Below are 27,673 nucleotides of genomic sequence, written 5' to 3'. Positions count from 1 at the left end.
TTTTTTTTGTACAAAAACAGTTTATTGAATTATTAACAACTGTACATTATCTTCAGTGATGACAAAGTTTGCTACATACTTTGGTGTGAGTTTGAGACAGTAAGTTGCTGACACTTTGAACCCAACTCCCTAGCTCCTTAGACTGAAGGGGAGGAAGGAGGTTGCTGTGGGGGTGAGGTGGCTGGGGAATCAGGGCTGCAGGATTTCACCTTTCGGGAAACGTTCAACTTTTGCACTTCTGTCACCCATCACACTTCACGGGCCGAAGCGATTTCAGGACTGGTGGGGTCCAACACTAAAGTCCAGAACCGGACAAAATGTATATAAAAGGCTTCATGGATCTGAAATTTCCATATTAAAAAAAGTGACAATAATAAAGCAAAAAATAAAAAGCTCTTCAGTTGAGTCTATGGATGGACACTAAGGTTTCACAGGGCTCCATACAGCAATGGAGGTACTGCACTGCCTCAGAAAAGGGGAATCATTCACTACTCTGAGTGTGGGCCACAGCAACCTAAGTCACCTGAAGGCAGACAAGACGGGACCAGCTCAGATCTGAGCTACTGACTGTTTAACCACCAACGCAAAAGAAAAAAAAAAAAAGATTTGTCACTTTAATACCTGAATCCCCTGAAGACATGAAGAACTGCTCAAGAAACAGATTTACGATGGCCGTGCCAGGACAGTGGTTGCACTTGGTTGCACACTCGAAATGCATGGTTCCTACTGGCGCCCCACATCGCACTGGGGGATCCTCAGTGCATCGCCTTCCGAGGCGTGGCAGGAGAAACGGCCATAACCGAAACCGCGGAGCGCAGCTCACAAGGAAGATCCTTAGCCCATCCCTCAAAACCATATGAAGGAGCAACTCAAGCCAGGCCAGCACTGCAGTAGGATAAACGCTGGCTGCAAAACCGCACAACCCTACTGCATATACAGGCTACGCTTCGGCAGATCCCTGCGAGCTCGTCGGGAAACACCCACAGGCTAATTACACCAGACTAACACCGGGAATCCAGACCGATCCCAGAAAAGAACACCATCACCCTTCAGATCAGTAGGTTCTTGCTCATTCCAGAGGGAGAGACGATTGAATTCCACCAAGAGCCTGGGCTCTGTCTTCTTGTAAATCGCCGGCAAAATCAAGAAACGGGGCCAAGGGCGAACAGTCACGTGACCCCAATTTTACAATGTTTGTGAAGCTGCAAGGTTCTTGCTCCACGTTACCCTTGCAGCCGCCTGCCCCTCCCCCCCACGCCAAGGCCGGTCCTTCAGCAAGCTTCTTCCTTGAGGCCGATCAGAGCTCAGGTCAGCCCACACAGCAGCCGCACAAACAGGGTCCCTTGGCAAGAGCTTCAGCCGCACACATCCATAATAACCAGGAGGACATCCGGAAACCAACGTTTTCCTCATTTTTTAAAAATGTTTTAAAAATCTGCATATTTTCCAGTTCAATAAATTCCACAAAATTAGAATAAACCCACTTGCTTTCAATGAGATTTAGCCTGAAATGCATTTAAAAAAAAATTAAAAAAAGAAGAATGCTACCTTCCATCCCCAGTGACAACGGACGAGAGAAAACCCATCACAAGTGTACCGAGACACGCAAATATATATATATATAAAAGTGTCTTTAATACTCCATTATTTACACTTTTCACAAAAGACGTCCAAGGAGCACAGGAGCGTGGCTGGAAAAAAAAAAAACACAAAAATCGAAGCGCTGCTTCAGGTTGCGTTACAGAATGTCCTCAAGAGTAAAAAAAGATGATCTTCCACAATCCCAGGGAAAAAAAAAACACAAACAAAAAGACTATTCTCTGCTACAGTGCCTCAGGAGCTCCTGGCAGTCTGGAAGAGGCCGTTGGCTGCTGCTGCTCACCCTTGGCGTGTCTCGTGTCCTTGGTGGTGCTCGGGCAGATGGACTCGGTGCCACAGCCAGCGGGGGTCCGAGCCGAGCTGCAGTGCCACCCCGCCCCACCCCGAGTCTGCAGCAACCCCCCCCTCGGTCAGTGTAGGGAGGAGGCAGGGGGGTTCTAGTAGCTCCCCCAGGTAATGGATACCCAGGTCCTTGGCAATTTCCACCAGCTAGTAGATCACTTCGTACACTGTGGCCTTCTTGTCGCCCGAGCCTGTGACGATGTACTTATCATCTGCCGAAATGTCACAGCTCAAAACCGAGGAGGATTCCTTGGACTGCACCGAGAGAGGGGGGGGAGGGAGAAAAGAAAATGAGTTTGCATTTCTGCGGTTCAAAGATCTTACTGTCCTCACACGTGTTCAGAAGTCACACGCGTGAGGCTGCGCAGAGGGTGTGCGAGCCGAGCCTGGCTGCGGGAAGACGGTTTTAAGGTCCAACATCCCCTGGAGTGTAATCATTGCATCCTCCGAAACAAGATGATTAACCGGGCATTAAGGCACAAATAAATGGCTGCGAATGATGTTTCTTGTATCCGTATTTATAAAAAAATGAATCGGTGCATATTCTAGCTCCCCTGCTGACGGCACAGTATTGATCCCACATACCTGGAATATGCTGGCTCCATAGGGAGTTCTCCAGGCATTCAGTAGATTGTCTTTCCCAGTGCTCACAAACCATTTACCTTTAATCAAGAAAACAAAATACACTTAGAATATTTTATTAGAGCACAATCAAGGCTGTCCCGAAGAATCTGGTCGTCTGTCGTACTCTTTGCATACTGCAGTGTGTTGGGAACACGCTTTTGGTGCTCCAGAGCATCTGCAGCCCTCCGACCCTTGTACATTAACTCCCAATTCTGCAGATCTCAGCCCTGGAGCTGGAGGGCTGTGGACTGTGTCCTCTGGTTTGTGCTCCAAAAGTCTTTGTTTCCAGCTGGGGTCTTTTTTCAAAGTTGACTTTCAGCTCTTAAAAAGCTGAATGAGATCAGTAATTGGCATGAGCCCTGCGGGCAAGAGCGAGTTTCAGAGCACCTCTTATCCAGGTGTACTAGCTGAAACAAAACCAATTGGACTCAACCGGAAAGAAAAGCACTTCATCAATTGATCGCCTATTAAGAAGAGCTGTTTAGCAAGAAATAAGGGAGCATATTTTAAATCAGCCACCTTAAAAGAGCCTGCAGAAAGTTATTTGGGCTGAAGTTGGACATCATAGCTCAATCAGTGCAAAACAGAAGTCTAAACCAGCCATCCCATCAGTTACAGGCACCGAGCAGCACTGGGGATGAGGGCCCAGCTGGAACACTAAGCAGCAGACACGGGGGTACTCCAGGGCAGGCACCGAAAACCACCCTCCAGAGCGGTAACCATCAAGAGTCTGGAGCGATGGGGCACTTACCGCAGTACGCAAACTTGAGAGACAGCACACAGCTCTCGTGCAGGTGCAGCTGGTACTTGTCGGGCTTTGTGTGGTGCAGGACCTCCACATTGCTGCTCTCCATGCCCACAGCTAGCCACTCCCCAGTAGGACAGTACCCCAGAGAGAAGATCTGCAATGCACAATCAGCACATAAGTTAAGAAACATTAGCAAGAGCTATAAAGAACATGTATGACGTCATCACATTGTAATATCGGAGCTATGTGATGTCATCACATACAGTATATGCATGGACACACAAAGGGGTGGTCCCACCGCCCTTCACACTACTACAGCAGAGACACAAGGAGTGGCCTCCCACACACCTGCGAGGTGAAGTCGTGCTGCTGGAGCTGCCGCCCCTCCCGCAGGTCCCACGAGCGCACCGTGTTGTCCAGCCCACCGGTCCACAGCTTGGTGCCGTCGTGAGAGATATCAATGCAGCTCGCGCCGTCCGTGTGCCCCTGGAACTGCCTGCAGACACAGGAGGGGCTCTCGGTTAAAGGGGCGGGCCCAGCAAGACACTCAACACCTTCACCTAAGAAATGGGCAGACAACTTCCACAGCCTTTTCTTACACTTCACATTGCACAGACCGGAGATTTCTCTTTTCAGCTCGCTAGGGCTCGTTTCTATGAAAGCTCATCAGACTTCTTCTCTCCCTCGAAAAGGCACTGAAAACCCAGGGCACAGACCGAGGGGCGAGTGCTCCTCACCTGACCAGGGTCTGGTTGTGCAGGTCCCACACCGCAATGTTGCCGTCGCTGCAGCAGGAGAAGCAGACTTTGGCATCGGGGCTGATGGCCAGGGCGTAGCAGGCCGGGGCCGAGGAGGTCAGCTCGGCCTTGATCCGGGGCGTCTGGGAGGCCAGGTCCCAGATGGTCAAAGTGCTGGCCTCGCCCCCGACGATCAGCGTGCGGCCGTCCGGCAGGAGCTTGCAGGAGCGGATGTAGTTATCCCTGTTCTGGGAGGCAGAGAGGCCGGGAGAGTGTGAGAGCGGTGTCCTCGCTGTGCGCGACAGGAGGAGAGAGAGCAGAAATCCCTGCTCCGTCTACAGGGGAGAGACCAAGCTGGATGCTTTCCACGACCATGACGTGTCCTCCTTTAATGGGATCAATAGTGGCAGGCTCTTAAACGAATTAAACGGCTGTGTTAGGTCGATATCAAGGCTAATTTTAAAGCAATTAAAATCATAGCGCTCTCTCTCTCCATGGGCAGAGCTTTTTTTTAACAAAAACAAATCAGCCTGGTCATTTCGCAAGTTAATATAGAGAACCTAGGGATAGAGGTTTCATTTCTAAACTAAATCGCTAAAAGGAAGCCACTGTGCGCCAGGCAATGCTACAAAATCCCCGGAGCGGTTCACGTTGGCGTCTTTGATCTCCTACCGATACGAGACTCAATTTACTGCCAGATTTTACACTGAGCACTGAAAGGAGCTCCGTGGCCGGACTGGTCTGCGATGGCCGCCTACCCCCCAGGAGCGCCACTCACCAGGCAGTCCAGCTGCGACACCGGGCTCTTGCTGCCCGGCTGGCTGATGTCCCAGATCTTGACGCAGCCCTTGCCGCCGGTGTAGACGTGGCGCGTGGGGTTGCTGATGGTGACGGCGCACACCACCTCGCCGTGGCTCAGCGTGTTGATCTGCCGGGCGTGGCGCGGGATGCCGGGGCCGATCAGGGCGTCGGGCGGGAAGGGCACCGGCTGCATCTGCCCGTCCGCGCTGACGTGGAAGGAGTACGCCCTGCGGGGAGAGCAGGGGCGCTTCAGCTCGGAGCCAAACCAGGCCCCTCGGGGGGGGTTTTAAAAGGCTGGGTTGATCCATTCAGAATTACAAACACAACAAAAGCGCTACAGGTGGGCCAGCCGATTCCCTTTCTTCGTTATTTCAACAGGGGCAACACACAACACCTGACCGTGCAGCAAAAAAACAGGTCATTTAGTCAAGACACTGCTTCTAGAAAGATCCACAGCTCAGCTGTACTCGGCCTCCATCACTACACTGCCAGCTTGGGACCTGTTGTCAATAACAAGGCTCAGATGATGCCAGGTTTCTTGTTCCTTGTCTAAGCATGTTTCTCCCCACCTTTTCTTGTCTATTATTTTTACTGAAACCCCATAACGTACATGGCGAGACCCCAGAGGCGGTGTCTGCAGTACGGTTTTGTTCTGCAGGGCACTTTCAGGGTTTCCTCGCCTGTGGGTTCGGGGTACAATTAAATAAAACGTTTAAAAAAAAAGAATCGGCAGGTAGTTTGGCAAAAAAAAAACGGGACCAAAATCTATACCTTCCAAATTAGGAAAACAAAGTGGGAAGACGAACTGCGCCGACTTACGGTTTGCCGCCCGAGATGGAGGTGAGGCTAGCAGGGAGGCCCGGGGCTCTCATGTGGGGGTGAGGATCAAACCCGGCCTACGAAACAGGACAGGAAACCGGTCACTGTCAGCTCACCCCTCCACAGAGCGGGGAGCTTCCAGGGCAGAGAGAGCAATTCCGGGGTGGAAAAACAAAACCGCGTTTGACTGTACGCCAAACCACGAGCGTGTGGGAAAAGACTTCCCGAAGGTTTCCGCGAACCAAGACGTCCAGGGAGGAAGAGCAGCACGCCCGCTCACCATGGGAGAGCGCCCGTACGCCGCCGCCGCCGCGCTCATCTGGGGGGAGATGTGCAGGCCCGCGTAGACCCCCGGGCTGGTGAGGGAGCCGTTCATCTCGTGGTGCCCCATCATGGCGAAAGGCGCGGCATAGGACCCCGAGATGGAGAGGGGAGTCCGCAGGGCGGGGCCTACGGGGCGAGAGAGAGAGAGAGAGGGGGTGAACCCCGAGTGTGCTTCCCAGCCGACCCGCGTCTCACAGCACAGCGGCCTGCAACAGAGGGCCTGAATCCCCATCGCCGAGATCCCCATCCAAGAGACAGGCGACGTCTTCGAAACGGCAACGCAGGGCGCGAGGAAACTAAACACGTCTAACGCGGTGGAATGAAAACCCAGACCTTTGGGATAATCAGGGAGAGGAGCTGAAGACCTTTCAGTTTTGGGACTCAATGTGAACATTCGAAAGCTTCTCCAGGGTCAAGACGTAGACGCTTACAGCAAGCTGTTATCGTACATCTGAATAACGTGAGCCCTTTTCACATCTCTTCCCAGACAAGCCCCCCCCAGTCTGAGGCAGGGCATGGTGCAGCACGGCGGGTACAGAGTAATGTTAGTACCTAGGCCCTCCATACCGGGGGGCTTGCCCAGGATGGGCCGCAGCCCGGGGGTGGTACTCGTGCCAGGGGTGGGGGCGTCATTCCGCGGCGTCGGCGTGTTCGATTTCAGGCCGGGGGTGGAGGACTTGTCGTTCTGCACGGAAGGAGAGAGAACAAAATGAAAAATCATCATCTCGGCGGCGGCAGCCGCAGAGGATAAATCCAAAGTGACAGTCCGACTGCGAGCGCAGCATAATCCAATCTAACTCTGACAGCCTGTTATTGCTGCAAAGCTACAGGGCCGCTATTAAAAAGGAGATGCCCCAAGACTAGAGTGGGAGAACCTCAGGCTTTTTATAGCTTCCCCCTTTCCCATTATAACTCTGTTCCAAACTGAATGCATGGACTGGCTATGCAAACTTGCCCCACAAAACCCGACTAATCTCATTAGAGAAGAACACTGCAAAGGTTTCGAAGGGGTTCGGTGTTTAGTCCTGAGCAGTGAAAGCCCGCCCACAGTAGATCGGATCGGCAAGATCCTGCCGAACCCCGTTCCGGGCGGCACTCACGTGAACGAGCTCCTTGGTTTTGGAGGAGGGGGTGCTGCTGGAGGAGGCCACAGAGGCAGGGCTGTTGGGGGCGTCTTTCTTCAGCGCCCGCGATTTATCCAGACCGTTCTCGGGGGGCGAGTGTGCCGGGCTGACACGGGGTGTAGCGGGGTCCTGCACCAAGGCAGAGAGAACAGCACTTGAACTCAGACGCACGCACCCTCTCTCGCGGCGCACACCCAGACGGAGCGAGCTCCCATCTTTCCACAGTAGCCCGACGCATATTTCAAAGGCAGCACTAAAACAGACTGACGGGCAAAAATGAACTCTTTAATCTAGGGATCTGTAATATTAACGACAGCAGTTTAGTGCAGCCACGTTTTTTTTTTTAATTTCCTCATTATGAGCACGCAATCAAACACCAAACCTGAACTCTGACCACGACTTTCAGCTTGCACAGTTATGAACAGATGCACGGGACTTCTTCCGAAAGTCCTTCAAAAAGAAACTTCAATTCTCTAAAGTGCTGTCTCAGTTCATCTTAAGGATTCGCAGCCGAAAGGGAAAACGTGTGCTATTATTGCAAGATTAAATTCCCCATTTTTCCCCAGCATAAAGTGCAGCCTCTGGCAGTTCATGTCAAGTATAAAACCCTTTAAAGAAGCTCGCAGACTCTTGCCTACCTCTACAAAGAATAATCTCCTTAAAACTGGTTCTGTACATGAGCTAAAGAGACCGTACAAGCCAGCTGGTCTCACCTCATTGGACACATCGACCACCAGGTCATCACTCTTGTCTCCATCGCTGTCCTGTTCAGAGAGAAACAGACAGTGAGGCCAGATGACAGGCACAGCAAATTGGCTGCCATTCACAGAGCAAGGAAAACCAGGACTTTCGCCTGTACTGATCTCCTCAATGAAGACCGCAACACAGAGCAAGCACTGGAGCCCACAAAGGGTGGGAGAATCATCAAAAATACGTACATATCTGCTCATGTTGTCTTTCTCCTCGACTTTGCGTTTCTTGGTGTCGATGCCGTAGTCAGAGGAGCCACGATGTTTCTCGCTGGCTGCCCGCAGGCTATCGGACGGTGACACGGAGTTATTCTGCAATCACAAGGAAAAAAAAACAAAAGATTAAATCAGCCACCTGCCAGATCCATCAAAATACAGTTCCTTTAAACAAATGGCCCTTAAGGCCTACAAATCAATTCTGGTCACTTAAAATGGGTTAAAAATCCTGTTGTCTTTTTTTAAATGAGATGTGCTGCATATGTCTGTTTGAGACTCTGCCAGAATGTTTGGCATAAGCCTGCAGAGCAAACACCTTTTGTAGGAGCAGCGGAGATCACAGCACCGGGACATCGTGGTAAAATGAAAAGGGCCAGACAACACCCTGGCCAGCTCCCCTGCACACCTCCGGGTGCATTCACTAAAGGGCTGTCTCAGGCTCATGATGAACGGGGCGGACAGGCAAACGGATTCAGAATCCCAGGGTGGCCTTCTCAAAGCAGCAGAGCATAACAGCCACAATGCTCATCCGCCGATTGACTCGACTGGCTACCTAGCAGGGCCCGTCTCCAGATAATACCCACATCCCCACCCTCACAGGAACACGAATTACGCCCTCAGGAGAAGCGCCGACGTTCGGATGCATTGCCGTGGTGTACGAGCTTACATGCAAAGAAGCAAAGCTGTGCAGGCTGCCGCAAACCATCTTAAGCGTCTGAAAAGACGTCGTAGCAAAAAAAACAACAAACATTTCCATCACAGAGGTAAACTAACCACCACCGAGAATAATGACTCAACTGGAAAGGGGGAGGGAGGGGTGTCTTCTCTGCAGTCTCGCTGCCCCTGCCTCTACAAAAACACGACCCCTCCCCTCGGTGTGGAGGTGCGCTCCAGCACCCAGCTGAGCGGCAGGCCTTCCTCTTTAGCCTGTGAGGCAGGCCGAGCAAGAGGCGCGGAGTCAGGCAACTTATTGAGGGCATGGGACTAGCCACCTTTGGAATATTTACTGCCACTGATCGGTCTTCCGTGGAAAGATGACAACAAAAAAAAGATCCGCGAGCAAAATTCGGCGAGCGAGGAGGGCCATTCCTGCTCTGTGAGCCGCCCAGGCCGTCCGCTCTCGCCTGGACAGGGAACACCGAGTACTGCCAGGGCCGACTATCAATACTGAGCAGAGCTGGCTTTCCTGGAGCTCGACGGTTATTTTTGTGGTTGTTTAAAAAAAAGGAGGATTCGAAGAGCTGGGAGAAAGGATGTGACTGGGCAGCGTCCAGAGAGCCAGCGGAAGGGCTCTCTAGGCAGCGTGCTGCTTTCTTGGACAGATTACAAAGACATTCAAGTCGTCGAGCCTCTTTAGTGAAGTCCTAAATATGTTCATGAATGTTGCTATTGTCACGGAGTCTGTAGCACACCGCTTTTTTTTTTACCATTAGAACAAACCGAAATGAAGTGCCCGGCCGGTTTTTTTGGCCTCGGGTTGCGGCCTGTCCTCTCTCTCTCTCAATCTCTCTCTCTCTCTCTCTCTCTCAGGGCCGAGCGTCTGGTTAATGGCCTGACCTTTATGGGCCTGCTCCAACGCGACCCGATAACCAAAGTCACCGCCGGCGCGATCAGATGACCCCGCAGGACAACGAGCCCACTCTGACAGGAGAGCAGAATGGCAGCGCCGCTAATCACCGGAGGAGTTTAATTTCTTCAGCCATGACTGCCCCCATTCACGAGGCGCATTCAATTGAAACACAATCTTACAGCTCCGGCGCAATCCATCACGAAGGTTTAAGCCCATCTAATAAACGGCTTACAAGGCCAAGGGGATGAACAGAAGGAAACAATTCCGTATTTGTATTCATAAATATTTACTGGAAGCAGCGAGAGAGGGAGGGCGGGAGGGAGGAATAAATCCCTCCAAAAGGGGAGTTGAAAGTCTTTTTTAATTGTGATGAAATTATAGAACTGCTAATCCCCATCCTATGATTTTCTACCTGGATTAGATAGCACCAGCCTTCTATTTTGCAATCCCTTTGTTCCCACTTTTATCATTTTAAACAGCTTACAGAATATAATAATTCTGCTTTGAAGCACGTACTGACAGACGCTTCCCAAAAGAAAAGATACAAAAATGTTCATTTTTTACATATATTCACACAACATGACCGAACGCCCCCCTTCCACACACACACACACACACACACGTCATGCATCTTATGCCGTTAGGATGTAATGTCATGAAATTGAAACTCACCGTGCTGGATTCTCGCTCTTTTACCAAGGGAAGCGCAAGAGGAGAGTGAAAAGATGATTGGCCAAGAAAGGGAGGGGAAAAAAAAAGGAAAGAAAGAGAAATTAGTATACGCATGAAAGGTAAACCGATTTTCCAGCTCTAGCCATGAAAGCAGCCCCAGTTATGAAACAAGCTGATGAAACTTCTGTTACGCGAGGACAATGCTCGACGATTTCCTGCTCAACACCAGGTGACACGGGCGAGTTGATCAAATCCAGTCTGATCTTGACTGACCCGGGCTGTTTCAATCACACTTTTATCACCTTATTGCCCACAGCAGGGATCTTGTGATTCTCTTTATAACACCAGTACGACTGGCAGCCTCCGATGTCTAGACTATCAACACCTGATTGGCTGACACCGGCCTAGCTGCAGTATGCAGACACACCCAACACTACCGGATCGTCAGCCTTCACTAGTGATGCACTAGCCACCCACTATAACACTATATAGGAGGTGCTCCTGGCCCCCAGCCCCCAGCGCGGCGCCGTCAGCTCCTCACCTCTGTGCTCCAGGTCGTGGTGGTTCTTCTCGTCCTTCACCGGCAGGTGGGACTGACTCCCCAGCGCCCCCAGGGCCAGCAGGCCGGAGCCCGAGCCCGTCACCGGAGGGATGCCGGGGGGCTGCAGCCCCGAGGGGTGGGGGGGGAGCTGGACCGGGGGTCCATGAGCTGCGTGGGAGAGGTGCTGGGCCTGGAGCTGCTGCTGCTGTGGACAAACATACCGCAAGTGGGTCGGCAGAAATAACCAAGAGGCGCCAGGCGAGGCCGATCCAGACCAGGCAGACCCCCCACCGGTTCCGGACGGTTCAGTGGAGGGACGGGCCGTCGTTAACGTATTTCCCCCACCCGGGCCAAGCGAGGTTATCAAGTCCCACTGCGAGACTAAATCTCAACATCTGAGGACAGAAGACACTCCGGCATCCATCAAAAAAAAAGAAAGAAGCTCAACCAACTTGATTAAGAGCAATCTAACCTTTTAAATACCAATATGTTGTGCATCCTGAGCACCGACCAACAAGCTTCTAAGCTGGCAACAGCTTAGAAGTGTACTTCATGTCGGTAAAGTACAAAAAAAAAAAAGACAAACGTCAGGCAGTTGCAGATGTTTCACTATTATTTTTTAAATGAGCTCTGCTCACTGTGCGTCTATTTTAATTAAAACAGTACAGCAGAAACGCAGAGCAGGATCCTGGGTCTGTTTCAGGAGATGACAGATGCCTGCTTTCTGTTAAACCCTTGGCTTGACAATGCCTGCTCTTTAAATACTGGGGGGGGAAACCCTGGAAGATGCTATTTTTATGCAGTTTCACAAAACCGTAGCAAAGCTGTCCACAAAACCAAACTTTTAGCACCCAAGACGCCAAACCAGCAGCTGTTGGGATCTGAACAAGCAGCCATTCCAACAGGCAGAAGCGGAGCCCAGCCCTTCCAGACTGACATCAATATTTCAGCATTTAAAAAGACTTTGGAAATGGATGGGAGTTAAAAGGCACTCAGCATGTAAACAAGCACTTTATAGGAAGGTTAAATAATACTTAACATAACCCCCAATAAGGACCTCAGCTATTTATTACCATCCTTGAGCACGTTCAATTATTCAACTGCTATTGCAGCATGTGTGCTCACTCCAGTCCAATATTTTGCTTTACTTAGCATTGTTTTTGCACTAAACATACCAGCGGAAAATTATTTCATGCTTGAAAGCTCAAGCCTCGGCTCCTACTCGGGAGGCGTGGCCCCGGACTGAAGGCGGAGGGAGAGTGAGGGGGTAGATCCGATTCTTCAGCAGACACACTTGACCTGCTGAACACTCTCGCATCACAGAGACGCTTGTTAGGAAATGGTCTAGAGAAGGGATTTTTTTTTTTTTTTTTTTGCTCGTCTCGGCTCCGGTTCAGGGAGAATATCTAAAACTACAGGATGGGGGCTCCCTTGAGGCTCAATCAGCAAAGGTGCTCACCCCAAGGGCCTGTCGGTGCTCTGCAACACAGCAACCTGCTCGACCTCCCAGGTGTGTGTAGACGTACAGGGCTTTAGAAGAGGCACGCTGTGCCGCCTGCGGCGTGACCATTGGCTCAAAGTGGGCGTGTCAGAGGAACCTGCCTACACTTCCTCATTCCCCCGTGTGCAGTCACAGGGTCCGCGGCCGTCAGCCGAAATGAAAAAAACAAAAGCTCTGATGGTGGCTCTGAATCAGGTGAGTATATAATGAACACAACTGGCTCCAAATTCAAAACCGGAAAAGTCCACAGTACGTACTAACAGATCGACATGTTTTCCGCATATGAAGAACGTTTTGCATCTTTACCCTGAGCGGTCTCCTTATAACAGATAGAGGAACTCGGCAACGTGTGGAGCACAGGTTAAATAATTCTTGTACAGCACACTCAAATTACACGTTAGACGAATGGACACTTGGACACATACAAGAACCTCCCAAAATACTCCCAGCCAGATCAGATACCAATCTGGGTCTGATGGCGTCAGGACAGGGGGCTTATTGGTATGGGGATGGCAATCAAGAACCAAGAAACTACAGGCAGCAAACCCGTTGCAGGAGGGAAATCCCCATTCAATCTAAACAACCTTCCTAATGAGGAACTGTATAGGCAGAACCCAAGGGAACAATATCAAGAGGCCTAATTATGAAGCCAGAATTAGAGAAGAATATACCTAATTTAATATTCTGGGTCCAAAAACCTGGGGTCTTCATATTTCTTTTTTTTTTTAATCTGTGATCAAGACTACAGCATTTTTTGCAACTAAAAAATAATGCAATGAACAAATTAACCAAATGAGTTTTCACATCAAGTTTCAGCCACACACAATACATGCTTCGAACCGCATGGAAGGTCATTTTTTCCCCCAAAAAACGTGGTCTTTCACCAGAGCCCAAAATACCGTGACAATCCATGCACGTTCGATCATCAACAATCATCAAATGAAAGCACATTAGATAAAGCATGGAAATGTTGGCAAAAATCACTGTTCACAAACTGTAAAATGCAGAGGAGGAAGGTTCATTTGACACTGAACTTTTCTCAGTGGAAATCTGCAGGGGCTGTCCCACCAACACACTTCTTTTGAGTTGCAAAGAAGAGGAAAAAATATTGTAATCCAGAGCATGGTGATGCAACCCGCACATTATGCCTTTCTAAAAGCTGCAGTTCCAGAACTCCGGAAAATCACATGCTTTCAGCATGGAGCTCAAAAAAAAAAAGTCAGTAAGCACGACAATGGTTTCTTGCAGTTCTAAAGACATTCCAGCATAATTTGCTCTGGAAATTCTCCTGTCGAGCTGGATGGCTCTCTCTTCCAGCCTGGCCGAGGAAACACCCCCTGAAAACCAAGTGCGCCATCAGGACGGGGCCTTTCTCCAACTTGAAACCCACAGAGGGAGCTGTAATGGTAGAAGCAGCAGAAGACCAATTCCGACATGTCCTAGATGCATGCCGTGAAGGGCTCCTGGGACCCCAGCTTTGGGGATTGCAATGCGCTCATCTCAGCAGCTGGCTTGTCTTACTCTTTCTGCAAACTGCTGGGCGAGAGCTCATCTACTTCGCCCTTTCAAATATTCATGACAGTTTTGGCACGTTTACCAAGGCTGAACAGAATGAATAATGCCCGCTTTCTAAAAATAAAGTTGTCTTTCCTCTTCCTAACAAGTCTAACACTGGGACTCCCAATCAGGATTTTAACCCAGCCTGGAACCCTAGGGTTAAGAAACGATTGTGGTGGACTATAAAATAAAACGAGAAGCAAGATGACAATCTATTCAGGTTTAATAACACTTTACACACCACAGAACATGTGGGGGAGACAATCCTGTCTGACAATATGTTAATAAAATATTCAACGCCAAAGGAGATGAGACGGAAAAGAGCCTTCAGTCAGGATCCACTTTTAAAACATCTGTTTTGCAATCAATACGTCAGGGAAACATTTTCCAGACCTATTTCAGTCATATTTCATTGCAGGCAGATTATTTTAATATCGCCTCTTTCTAGATGCTGGATCAGAGCCTACATTTTCTTCCCGAAATACAGATTTGATTCTACCCATCCACTGCATAAACTCCAACCTTCCAGCCAACTTGCTCCGCACAACAAAACAAGCGAACCTGTGCCGATCCATCTGGGTACCTCTAAACCCGATAACACTGCGACAGCGTTGCAGGGAATTTGCAAATCTTGCATCAAAGTCGGGCTCGCACAGTAATATCCTCTAGGGAAAAAAGCAACATCTATTAGGTGCATGCAAACTACGATATGGAAATACAAATTTGAAAAGCAAATACACCTGGCTTAAAAAAAAAAGTCATGCACTGCATTAACTTGAACTGGCAAACAAAAGATACTCCGTCTGCTACCATAATGAAGATTTATAGACCTTGGGGCTTCACTTCACTGATGAAAGGGTGTCGCTGGGATTATCGGAAAAACCGGCACGCTGCCTTAAAATGGTTACAGTTGCCGATTCCATCTCTGTCCACGTACCACGTACAGCCTCGCTCCTCTCTCCTCGCGCTGAACCCGAACGCGAGCCGACCGGCCCCTCTCTGGGCAGACACTGACCTCCCGCCATCGCTCTCCCACAGAGCACAGCAGAACCCGCGGACTGCCGGGGTGCCCCAGCGATCGGGGGCCGGGCGTGCCGACAGCGGGAGAGCAGGAACACCAGCCCCCCTGACAGCCCCCTTCAGCCAGATTTGAGGAAGCAATTACCTTGAAAATGGGGTGGGGGTGGGGTACTGTCCTTCACTCATTTGGCTTAATTGAATTCCAATATCTAGCTCCCAGCTGCCCCAGCCCGACTCCCAAGTCTCCTAACGACCGCTTTCAAGAAAGGCTCCTCAAAACGGAATCAGGCTCTTTTCTTTTGTAGTCTTTTTTAGAATTTGATCAGGCAAAAGAATTGATCATTTCATCCCTCTGCAGGCTATAAATTCCATTGTTTTATGCAAGTCCCCATCTACAAAGGAACTAGGGTGGGTTACAAAAAACTGCGGAAGGATAGAACGAGCTTGGTTTTACGCGTAATTTTTTGTCTCCTCACTGAGTCTACCGTGGGTGCAGCCAAGAGAGAGCACATGGACACTGGCTTTTAATTCTCTAAGCTATGTGGGTCAACAGTAACGGACAAACCGAACTCCACACGGTAATCCAATTAAAGCAATACTTTCTGCACGTTATCAGTCCGAGCATCCAATCTGACGATTATTCTTTCTAGAATAAACACCTCGCCCGCCCCAGGCCAAAATTCAAACAAGGGACAGCTTCTGCAGATTTCTCACCCCTCAGCCCTTACACACGGGATGGCAGAACATATGAATGATCACGTTAAAACACAAGACGAAAAAGGCGATCTCCTCGAGAATCAAAAATTAAAATCCCACATTAGCACATCAGGAATTAAAAAAACAACAACAACAACAACAACAACAAAACCATTCATGACAGAGCCAAATCTGCACACAGAGGAGAAAGCCGAGCAGAGGACAGAGTGAATCGTGGTTAGTGGGCACATGCGCCGTGCTGATGGGGCAAAATCTCCTCGCAGCAGTGAGGGAGACGTCCCACACCTGAGGGGCAGGGCTGATGACAAGGAGTGTGTGTGTGTGCATGTGGGGGGGGGGCACTGATTGAGGGAGGCACGATGCCTGCAGGTCCGAGCTGCAGGAGTAGGAGCTGTTCTCCGGACAGCCCTCTCCCCTTGGCCGTGCGCAGATTTGCCCCTGGCGGTGGTAAATGAAGGAATAAGAGGGTATACACACGGTGAGAGGCAGATTGGGAAGTCCACGTACCCCGATGATGGCATTCAGCTCGGTCATTGTCACTTGCTTGGCACGCTCAACAGCCTGCGCAACCTGCTGTTGGTGCTGCAAGGGGAGAGGAGACAGAAGTGAGTGAGGGACAGACAGGCGAGACGTGGGCACTGGTTTCACACACTGCAGCGAGAGCGCCGCTGGGCACCCCACAACTCCCCTCTGCCTAAAATGCACCAAATAAGAGGTCCCTTTAAGAAAGGGGAGAAGACAAGTCCCCCCCAATATTCTATGTTTTTTTTTTAACCTAAATCTCAAGGGTCTCTTAATTAACGAGCTACGGTAGGCAACACTGCACTCCTCTCTGTGCACACCGACTGTTTGCCATTTTCACATCTTGGTGGAACCTGAGACATCTGTAAGATCAGGTCAATCCTTTGTTCCTAAAGATGTAGGCATCGGCACAAATTCACGTAAAAACGCCAACTCCAAAATGAAGTCTGGGGGGAAAAACATTCACGCTGCTTCTGAAACTCACCTCTTGTGACAGAAAAGGCATGATCTGAGCTAGGATTGCATTAAGCCGTTTAGCAATCTCAGTCTGGAAAAGAAGGGAGAGAAAATGAGGATGAATATCAAGACTACTTCATACAACCTCTTTAAGAGGGGAAAAAAGGCTAATTACCATTCCATCTAGGGAAGACTGCTTTGCAATTATTTTTCAGAGATGTGCAATTTAGCTTTATGAAGTTCAGAAAAAAAGCAAACATCTCAAAATACCAAATATGAAGAGAATGTATTCAGGAAGAATGGGGAGCGAAAGCCTGTGCTGCCCCTTAATTTCTTTCATTTCCAGGTAAGAGCTCATTAATCCTGGGAAAGTCTTACAAAACCTCTGCTTACACAGAGCATTCGCTAAAAAATGGTGACAACTATCGCGTTTGGTAGCACAGAAATGAAACGACGAGGGGAAAATGAATCAAATCGGAGCATGAAAATCCGAATGGATATTTACAAAGCAAACAAAAGTCTTAACTATGCATCTGCCACCACAGGGACACCAATCTCCCCATGAGATACTCTGAATAGACCCCCCCGCCCCCACCTCTCTCTTTCACAAGCATTCCACGATGCAGAACCAGAGACCCATGAAATATTTAAACCCTTTAAATGAGCTCCATTGATGCCCTGTCTTTGTGTAGCCAGTGTAATCGCCAGGGGTCTGCTCTCCCTGCGTGACCTCTGACTCCCGAGAATAACGCCCGAGAGCTACTGAACATGCGCCCTGCCTGCCTGCCTGCATTCACACGGCAAGGGCACTGCTCACAGAGAACAACGGCCCCCAGGTAATGCACCTCAGAGAGCAAAGAGAATTTCACCGTCATCTTGGACCGGCAGCAGGTGTAAACCAGCTCCACGGGCAGTCCTGAAGTCAGTCAGCTTGTTTCCCACTGCCCGACGCGCATGCAGACAGACAAAAGTGCAGTTCCCCTGCCACAGCCCAGCATACACCTCCTGATATTAGAGTGCACCTCCTGTAACACTCCCACTCCCTCCCGTCTATCCCCGAGGTCCAGAGCCACAGCCCCCCTCCCCTTCCTGCCCCGACTGGCTCCAATCTCCATTTCCTTGGCCCCGGCTCCGGGTTGCCACAGCAACGCCAGCAGCCCCTATCTCCCTGCGATCATTATGTAAATTGCTCCCTCAGCTTGACCGTAACAGGCTGTAAAATCATATTACGTGCACAGAGGCAGGTCATTAAATTGAATTTTCAGGCTGTCGATCAGATCAGCGCCGCAAATTAATGGTGGATAAAAGGGGTCTGGGGGAGGGGGCGGATGGGGAGGGGGGGGGTCGAGTAGACAAGAGGGCTCCAGCAACACCCCACCCGCCCACCCCTGCTCCCAGGGCGGCAGTTTTTTCACATAACAAGCAGTCCTCCTCAGCACCATTTTTTCTGAATCAACACAGTTACTACAAGTGTGTGAAAAGCCTTGCAGGACCTTACCAGAAGGCCATAGGATTCCACTGCCTTTAATAGGTGCACAGGGCCGCAACAGGACATTACGGGCATCTGACCCACAGTACCCCTTCTTAAAGCCCAGCTGGAGCTCGCCTGCCTCCTCCTCCTCCTCCTCCGCAGAAGATCCAGGTGATGACTTACACACAGCACCCAGACCTTCACTGCTTCACACACCATCAGCAACAGCAGCTTCCAAGAGCTCGGCAACAGACAGCCCGTGTTGATGGCTGCCTGCGGTCCAGATTGTACCTTTGGTTCCAACAAGAAAACTTGGATGGCAACTCGTGTAAAAGCACCAATTAATTCAGTGCGATTCACCAATCTTGAGCCCACACCCCATCCCAGTGCTAGCGGGACTCTCCGATGAATATGTAATCGGACCATCAGAGACACTTCAGCTACCAGGGAGAGAAGCATGTCAATACAGCACGAGCACAGCTACCCCCATCCGAAACCCTTCGTCAACGGCGCACGCTACAAGAAAGAGAACGAGCACCTGCACTGGAGAAGCGGCAGGGAGGCGAGAACAGCCCACGTTCAAGAGCAAACGCGAAGCCTGGGACACAACCGCACTAACAGACAAGTCCAGCACGTACAAGGAAACCGCGACGATGACAGCTGCTGTAGAGAAAGAAAGCGGCTCAGATTGCTGGCCGATACGATACCGAGGATGCCAGAAGATCAGATCCTTTCAGGCCCGTGTCTCGGTGGCCAGTCCACTTCACTGCCACCGTCTAACTTCAACCGGTACCACAAAGGCGAGCTGCACAACTCTGATGGAAGACGCACTGCTTTAGCAAATCCAGAATTTGTGAAGATGCCCGGAATGCACTCCTCTGGGTCCTTTAGTATTCTACAGCAACGCTTGGCGCCAGTACAAGTCATTAGAGAGTGAATCAACATTTGCTTAAATGAGGGATCAGCTCGATTTGGTTGATTTTGTGGGGGGGGGTGAAGTCCCAGGAAAGAGCACTGTGATCAGCGTTTGCCATTTTAGACAATTGGTACGAAGCTAAAAGAAAAAAGAAAAAACACAATGAACTAAAAAAAAAAGATAAGCAAAAAGATAAAAAGGCCCAGTTTCCATTGTGTATGGTGCAGCAAGCTTTTAGCACCGGATAAAAATAGGATATTGTCACTTTAAGCCAATGAAAGCAGAGCCCTTGAGCAGCGAGCTCTGCGCTCTGGTACACAATTACAGGTACTCGGAGCTGTCTAGCACTGCTTCAAGAGCGCTCTCAGTCCGGCCTGTCAATGGCATGTTGAAAGCTATTTGCCCTGTTGCTATCGGCATTAGCAAAGTGGAGCGAGACACTGATGAGTATTAAATTTGCAGGAAAACAACTGGTGATTGTAGCCGTGCGTGCTGTGCAGCTCCAGGCCACCAACAGCACTAATCACCAGAGACGCAGGCTGAGGAGGCAGGCTAGGGACGCCGGTGTCCCCCGAGAGACTGGAGCACCCCCCGTCCCCGACCCACACACGCAGGGGCTGGGCTCTGGACACAGGCCAGATACCAGGGCTCCCAAGGAGCCTGGCCGCAGACCCGAGTGCAAACCGTGAAGCAGGGCAGAGCAATGAGCAGATCATTTCATAAATCAAAGTTGTTGTTTTTTTCCCCACATCAAAGTTTTCATAAAAGGCCCCACCGAGAACTACAGAAACTTCCGGGTACCACAACAGAAAACTGACATGAATACTATGGTAAAAGCAACTCGAACTACTTAAAGCTCACATGAGGACAAGACACGCGGACATTAACCAACAGTGCACTGGGCACAGAAAATTGAAGGATCTTTTTTCTAAGGAACTAACTGGACAGCCGAGGCACTGGGAAAAAAAGAAATAAATAATGCCGGACATCACTGTCAGATCAAGAAGCGAGTGACCCAAAAAGGAAAGGTCAAATTTCAAACCTTCTGTGTTCTGCAGCTCTGCTCAGGATCTTTACAGTCGCCACGCAGACCCATCTCGATCCATTCAACACAAAACCATAGCCGGTACTTCAGTCTGGGTATTCCGAGTCTAAATTTACCTCAGCAGGGATCTGCCCACAGCAGAATGATGGCCTTGCTCTTAATCAGCTGGGCCCTAATATAAAGTGTTTGTTCTACACATTTTCAGTTACATCTCCTGTGTTATTTTAAGCCCGGCCGATGCCTGAAGGCATTACTCACCCCTCTGTGCACACTGCCGTGCCTGAGAGCTGAGTCAACAGGAGCAACATCAGACGCCCAAGACCCAGTGGTGTGCACAGCACAAAATTGAGACTATGACCCTTCAAAGGTTCTTCTACACAATGACTTTAATTATCCCTGTGGTGAACCCAGAGACGAGCCTTCCACAATGGACAACCGTGGAAATTTACATCTGCAAGGCAGCGACGAGCACTCACCTATCGGAAAGCCAACCAAAGTTAGTTACTTCTTTGGAAAAAGACTCATGGTCTCAGCAGTTATTTCCCTGTGGCGAAATTAATTAACCAACTGCATTCGCACTGCAGTCCCAAAGCTCCAAGGAGATGCTCCATGTACATACGGAAGACCCACTTCATCCACAACTGCAACACCTACCCAGGTGACATGCAGTCAGGTGAAGAGTGGGGACATGATTCACAGCAGAACCGAGTGGGAACTTGAAGATATCCCGTGAGGGGTGTAGCCTGGGAAGCCGGGATAACAGCCATACTCTTACAAACAGATCCACGGGATCTTCAATGACCGAGTGCCTGCCGTCATCACACTGGGGCAGTGCTTTGAACTCTCTGGCGCAAACGGGGTGTGCCACCAGCATCACTTACAGCACAGAGGTCTCCCACCCCAGCAGCGATCAGGCCCAGTCCTGGTCTCCAAAGTCAGAACTGATCAGGCTGCGGTGATACTGGTAAGGTCCGATCACATTGACTAGAGCCCCAAAACACCACAGGGCAGTTCAATCCCACACAATATTTCAGCTCGAGACCTCATTCTCGTACCGGAGATCAAGGACCTAGCTCCTTCCTGTCCCGAAGAATAAGGAGAGGAAGTTATTTGTTAGTCGGCTCATCAAGTTGCCAACAACGGCAAGAATTTCATTCAGCTACTTCTTGAAAGAAATCAGGGTATCGGCTTCAACAATTCCAGATCGCCGCGAACCCAGAGAGATCACGGGCGACAGCCCCACCTCCTGACTAGACTCCTCCATTATAGTTATTCCTTCAAGATCGAGTCAAGTTTGCTTTGGCTTCCAGACAAGTCAGCCATCATCACCTTGGTAAACAAGTCCTAGAAACCAGCATAAATTATTCATCTGAACAGGCAGAGCGAAGAAAGAGCAGGGAGCTCGGCACACAGAGCCCGCAGACGGGGCTTCCCTTAATCAACTCGGATCTCCGCGAGCGAGCTCAGGTACCAACAGGTCGAGGAAACCAAATAGCAGTCCCGGAAAGGCACTCCTCCTGCCTTCGCCAGGCCCCACCTGCTCGCCGGTCTCCACTCGCGTCTCCCCCTGCTCCTCTACAAGAATTCCAGCAAACGCAGCATAATGAGCTGCAACAATTAAAACTGCTGATTGACACCGGGCTACTGCAATTACTTCCCCAATTCCCACATAATAAGAAGCCTGTCAAAACAAATCACCCAAAGCTGCAATAATCAGCCAGCCTCCAGAATCTAGGCTGCTTCCCTCTGCCTCACTTCACGAGACGTGAAACCTGTACTGTTCACGTACATAAAGAGACCTACCCCTCAAAAGCGATCCTCGAACTTCAGTAGAATTAAGATTTCATTTGCAGCTGGCCAAGGCCAGCCTATTAACCCTCCTCCCCGACCCCCTCCCCGCACGAGAGAGCCCGTCTGTGCGTCTACTCCGGGCAGATGTAATCATAAGCGCTCCGATTTGGAAGGAAAAGGGCCTCCGCATGAATAATTCAAGCCGCTGCAGTCTGGTCAGCCGAGGCTATTGATAAACAAAAGGCAGCCGCTAAGAACAGGTCGGCTAATTAACCTGTTTACCCCAGACTGTCCCACCTGCCCCAGAAATAACTCCTTTTCTCTCTCTCCCCCAGCCACTGGCGGATTCGCTCCTGCTCAATGTTGCCGAGCATCTGGTGCCGTGCCCGGCATCCGGCTCCGTGCCATTGACGCCAACACGGCCTGTCCCCGGTCTCCCTCTCCTCGCCGCCGCGGTTCACCCCCCTGCAGAGCCGGGACTAATCCAATACTGCCGTTGGGAGGCTCCACCGGAGACCCCCAGACTCTCCCCGCGTGTCCCCTCAGAATGCAGTGCCGTGGCGCGTTAAATCACACGACCCGATATTGTCTGCCTAACCGACAGCTCGTTACAAATAAGCCAGACAGCACCAACCGTACATACTCTCCAAAAACCCACAGGCCGGCGCCCTCATGCCCCTGTGAGCAGCTACAGACATTAAATGTTGGGGTCTGGCGCGGTACTTCAGTTGGAGATTTAATCCCGAATCCCGCTCGAACCCTGCAACGCCACTCTCTCGGTTTAACGGTCAGAAGCTTCAGCCGCGATGCCCGTATGGCGTCGGGGGGCAGGCTCCAAAGTCTAGCGCCACGCCAGTTACTTCATCTTTACCGAAGCTCACCAGTTTCAGCAGCCGGAATCGGCTCTTAATCACCGCAGACTTTCTTCCCTTCCGCGATGGCATCACATGCTCTCCCCTCCTAATCTTATCAGCGCGGCCCCATCGCATTCCAGCCGCGCCGGAAGACTTCAGGGCTGTCAGACCTACACGGCCGTGGCAGGAAGTAGGAGGAGGACTCCTATCTGTGTCGAGTCCCATGATGCTGGGCTCCCTGTGTAAACAAGCCTGCACAGTGCCCCCACTGTCTCCCGCACCCACTTGGCCAAACAGGATCCGCAGCAGATCCCAGACACAGATGTGGTGGGACACCCCCCCACCCCTTTTCTCACGTCCTCTCCCACAATGCAGCGCACACACCCACTCTGCCTTCCTCTCACACACATTCGGCCCGATTTACTGCCGCACGCTTCGCACAATACCTTCTTAAAGCTCTGTAAATGATTGAAGGCGCCTAACCCAGAAATATTACAGCGCAATTCCATAGTCCGCCAGAGATGCAAATGAAATACCCCCCTCCGAAAAGGGGCAGCACGCTGGCGCTGTGGTTGCAGGGTACATACCTGTTTGTGCATTTCAATATTCAGCCCGTAAGACATCTCGTAGTACTGGAACACAAAAGAAAGAAAAAAATCCAATGAACATCTCGGAAACAGCTGCATCACTCACCCTTTCAGATCCTGAAGCCATTAGGCAAGAGCCACCCCTCTCCCACAAGACTGACCAATAATCCTGTTTTCTGTGTAGGTTGTTAATTAATGACACCCACTTGTCAGATCACAAAAAAACGTCGCTAAATGGAGAAATATTAAGTAGCAGAAAAATCCATCACCTAGCAGTCTGTGACTACTCAGCAGGAGAGCACAAAAAACTGGACAGGCAAATTAGCGATTAGCTCCTGAAATCTCTGGCTGGTCAGAGGGTGTATCCCTTTCGTCCACCGGAGCTATTTAAGGAAACCTCCACGGAGGTACGTCAGGACACTGCAGGAGAGCCGGTGTGCACTGGCTGGCCATCCTTTTATGAGGTCAGTGCATCCCGAGTCAAACAGCTTGTTAGAGAAGGACTTTCAAACACCATCGTGTCACAAATCATAGATCAGAGCAACGGAACTCTGTAACCTGCAGCCTGACACCATCAGCAGAGGAACAGAGGGTGAGTAATAGAACTGTTTACTCAAGCTTCATAGGAGTTTTTTTTTCCTGTGGGGAAAAAAAAAAGCACTTTCATAGTGGCTGAAGTTAAGCCATGCACCCCACTGTAATAGGGATCTCAGACTAGCCTAAATCACTCAGCCATGCTCCGATACCTCTTTGTATTTCCTCTTCATCTCAGCTGAGGTCAGAAGATACGATGGCAGCTGTGGGCACTCGTCTGTCCCACCCAGGGAACCGTGATCATTTTAATTCACGAGCTTGGCCGTGATCACGAAACCCCCCCCACTTGTTTGTTTATCGGAAGGAACAATGCCGTGCATTACAGATGGAAAAAAAAAATGGGAAGCACCCCAACAGCACATTTTAGCACCCCTCTCCTTGAGTAGTGATGGAAATCGACACCCATCACAAATAGCGTACAACTCTTCAGAAATGAATTCCAAGCCCTGCCCATATCCTCACTGACCATGCAATGGCCAGCTATTGTCTGCTATAGGCCTGGGTGTAAAGATGGTTATATTGGCCACTGTAGACACTAACCCCCTCATCTCGTAATACCAAGCACAGCCGCCCCAGGTCAGGATGGGGTTTTGGAGCCGCCCCCGTAGCCAGAGGCCTCATCTCTTCGCGTGCTGCTGGGTGATTTCACAAGCCCTTACACCAGCCCTTAGATGGAAATCTTAAAACAAACCCCTCGACTTGCACGGCTCACCACCACGCTCCGGAATGAGAAAAGTCGGCTCACCATGACATAGTGGCGCTGCATCTCCGTCTTCTCGTTGGCCAGTTTGTCATACTCCACCTTAAGACTGAAAAGAGGAAACAAGGTGCCCGTTTTCAGTCTTCACTCTCTCCCCCAAAACAGTCTGCTCAACACGCCCCTCCCGCGCCGCTGTCACAACATCAGAGCCCCTGAAAAACCGGCTTTCCACGCCCGGAAATTCGCCGCCGGGACGACAAGACGCCCCCTCTCTGGGGAGAATTTGGAGTGGCTGTACGGGAACATCAGTCACTTTGCAAACAGGCGCTTTCGCCTTATTAAAACAAAAAAAATCACTTTCATTTCCAATCAAGTCCTAGCATTTCAGCGCTGTGCAGCGGTGCAGACATTTTCCACGAAAATTCACATTTCAGCACCGAAAGGTCTGAGACCGACATGTGCCGCCATACTCTTACCCACCCCCCAGAATCCCTTCCTGAGCAACATGTTACAAACTACCCCGAGCGCCTGACATCACCGTGGCACTCGTACTCAAAACGAGAATTGCAAGGTTGGACTTTTATCTCCGCTTTAGTGAAATAAAGAAGTCACATGCGCTGCTAATCACAGCCATGGACTACCACTACCACTACTGGGATTTTATCCGCAACTCCATCAACAACCCAGATCGGAGATCTCGATGCTTTTAAATAAGCACCCGCATCTCTAAACTGGGATTTTTATTACCGGTGAACGCAGTCCTGCATCTCGGTACATTTTAGGATTTATGAAAACAAGACTTCCCCCACCACCGCACACCCACCCCGAATCTTCCTACGGCTGTGATGATTACCTGTGATACTGAGCTTGTAGGAACTGAAACTCGTCTTTAATCCTGTCACAGGATTCCGCCACTGTGAATTTGAACCCGGGCTGCCCAGGCTGGTGAGGCGCCTGAAAAAATATGATTAAGTTAAGAAGAAGAAAACGGAATCGCACTTTTTATCGCACCCAAAAGTGTTGGGGGGGGGGGGGTGCTCGCGTCTCGCTCGCCGCAGCCCGCAGGACAATCCAGCTCGCGCCGCCCGCGGGCTGACAGAGCTGCTCCCAGGCGGCTCGCGCGATCCCTTCCTGCTGCCGCCCGCTAAAGAGCGCGTCCACCCAGCGCTAAAGTGCACCTGGTGGGAACAAAGCACGGACCCATACCACAAATGGCAAAGAAAAAAACACACACACACACCATTGTGGGCAACTGCAACGTCTGAGGACAGCGAAAATTAAATTCGAAACGTGTCCTGTTCGCGTGTTGTCGTGAGTGATCACCTGCACGGCACATTTTCTGCTTGCCCTAAATACCGGTGTCCCCAAAAGGGTGCAGAGTCATTACAGAAGGGGTGAAACAGAATTGCATGCAAATCGGAGCGGAACGCGATTCTCAAATAACAGGGTACAACTACTGCTCCGTGTGTGGGGGGTAGGTGTAGCTAGTTGCAGTTTTGGCCAGGAATCCACTTACCGGGTGTCGGCCCTGCGGATACATCTTCGGTGTACCCCTTTTCGAAGGGGAAGTCCAGGAAATATCTTCGTTTCTTTAATTAATCCCCAGCGGACAAAGCGAGTAGTCCCGAGCGCGCAGGTCTGCGAACTCCGGAGCCCAACTCCTCGCAGGGATCGGGGGCGCTAACACTCCCAGCGCCAGCCTCGGCTCATCCGCTCCCCAACAAGCGCCTTAAAACACGCATCGACCACAAAACGGACAAAAAACAAACAGGAATGATATATGAACAAGTTTCGCCCAATTAGAAAGAGAGCCACGCAGCTCCGAGGCAGTCGGAGCGGAATAATTGCATCGCACAGAAACGGTCCGTTGACATCTGTTGGGAAAAGCTGAATCAAATCCAGGTTTTTTTTCCTCCGTAATGGTAATTATAACGGCGATAAGGATTAATTTTCAGAAAGATTTGGGGATCTTCGTATTTTCCAGCCTGGAATGGAAATCGTCGATTTCACGCGTTAAGAAGACACAGTTTGTTCTCTCCGCCAGACATATTTTAAAATGCTAAGGTTTATTTTTGTAGGAGACATTAACCTTCTCTACGGTACCGTGCGCCCCGTGGCTTGATCAACAGCGGCAGAATCACACACACAAAGCGCACACGGACCATAAACCGAACTGGACCTCCGCGTTTCCGCCAGCCTTTACCTTTTGTCTTCAGCTACGGGGGGTGGGTGGGGGGGAAAGGGAGCTTGCTCGTTCCTTAGCAAGTCTTCAAAACCCTCCGAGATTCACACAAACGCAAAGATGAAGAGCTCGCCCGAGACGGACCGTTGAACAGCACATCATCTCCCCGTGGAGGGTCTGCCGTGGAGCACCCAGGAGCGATCTCGGGCGATGCCGGGCGACTCGAGATGCCTCTATCCAAGTATCCAAGCCCAGGGTTTAAAAAAACAAGCCTTTCAGACTTTGGTCCGTAAACACACGCAGCATTTGAGCCTCGGCTAGCTCGTGGCGAGTCCAGTACGTCCACTCGAACCTCCCAGTACCACCGAAAGCTCGCGTTCGGGTTAGACTGGGGTTAAATGTCGTTTTTCTTTCGAAAAAAAAGTTTTGACGCTGTTATTCACCAACCTTCTGCTCTCCAGTTTTCCTCCAGCGCGCTCACACACACACTGCCTGGCTCACTGTACCACACACAGACAGAGCACTGACACGAGGGGGCTGCTCAACAGCCGCGAGAGCGCCTCTCGCGGCCCAATCAGGTGAGCAGTAGGAGTTTGCCCCCCCTCTGGCCAATCGCAGAGCGCTGTCCCCACGTGGGGACACCGCGCTCTCGGAAAGAGGATTGGACGGGGTGTTCGTGATGTCACCTTCCGCCATTTTGGAGCTAAACTGCAAGTTGTTACAGCCAAGTGAAATACGAAATTATTACTTTAAAAAAAACGTATATATTAATAATATATATGCATATTTTTGACAGATAAGATGAAGACGCTCAAAAGCTAAAGGAACATACAGATGTTGGTAAAGTATTGTCGATAGAGTTAGAGTAGTTGTGCCCAATTAGAGAAACTAGGT

General features: G+C 50.4%; 1 protein-coding gene across 9 annotated transcripts; it reads right to left on the bottom strand.

Annotated features, from left to right (window-relative positions):
- Positions 1-27,331, bottom strand: LOC148659175 (transducin-like enhancer protein 3-B). Of its 9 annotated transcripts, none has more exons than XM_088641143.1 (21): positions 27,227-27,331; positions 26,114-26,325; positions 25,451-25,551; positions 24,643-24,706; positions 23,304-23,348; positions 16,668-16,730; positions 16,139-16,243; positions 10,867-11,071; positions 10,326-10,342; positions 8,057-8,179; positions 7,832-7,882; positions 7,095-7,247; positions 6,547-6,679; positions 5,951-6,120; positions 5,671-5,747; positions 4,829-5,078; positions 4,051-4,298; positions 3,662-3,809; positions 3,317-3,467; positions 2,527-2,603; positions 1-2,196 (listed from the first exon to the last, which is right to left on the bottom strand). In XM_088641143.1, the coding sequence occupies exons 2-21, from the start codon at positions 26,135-26,137 to the stop codon at positions 2,089-2,091; spliced, it is 2,313 nt and encodes a 770-aa protein (XP_088497269.1). In that variant the 5' UTR covers positions 26,138-26,325; positions 27,227-27,331; the 3' UTR covers positions 1-2,088. The 9 variants fall into 9 exon arrangements, with proteins under 9 accessions (XP_088497269.1, XP_088497271.1, XP_088497274.1 ...); XM_088641145.1 differs by having other exon boundaries at positions 6,562-6,679; positions 26,801-27,325; XM_088641148.1 differs by having other exon boundaries at positions 6,562-6,679; positions 16,169-16,243; positions 26,801-27,324.
- Between the last annotated feature and the right edge of the window lie 342 nt (positions 27,332-27,673).

The sequence above is a fragment of the Lepisosteus platostomus genome, chromosome 7 (assembly GCF_059453375.1).
Source record: "Lepisosteus platostomus isolate fLepPlt1 chromosome 7, fLepPlt1.hap1, whole genome shotgun sequence".
NCBI classification, from domain to species: Eukaryota; Metazoa; Chordata; class Actinopteri; order Semionotiformes; family Lepisosteidae; genus Lepisosteus; species Lepisosteus platostomus.
The sequence above is the reverse complement of the archived record's forward strand: the minus strand, read 5'-3'. Positions and strand labels throughout refer to the sequence as shown.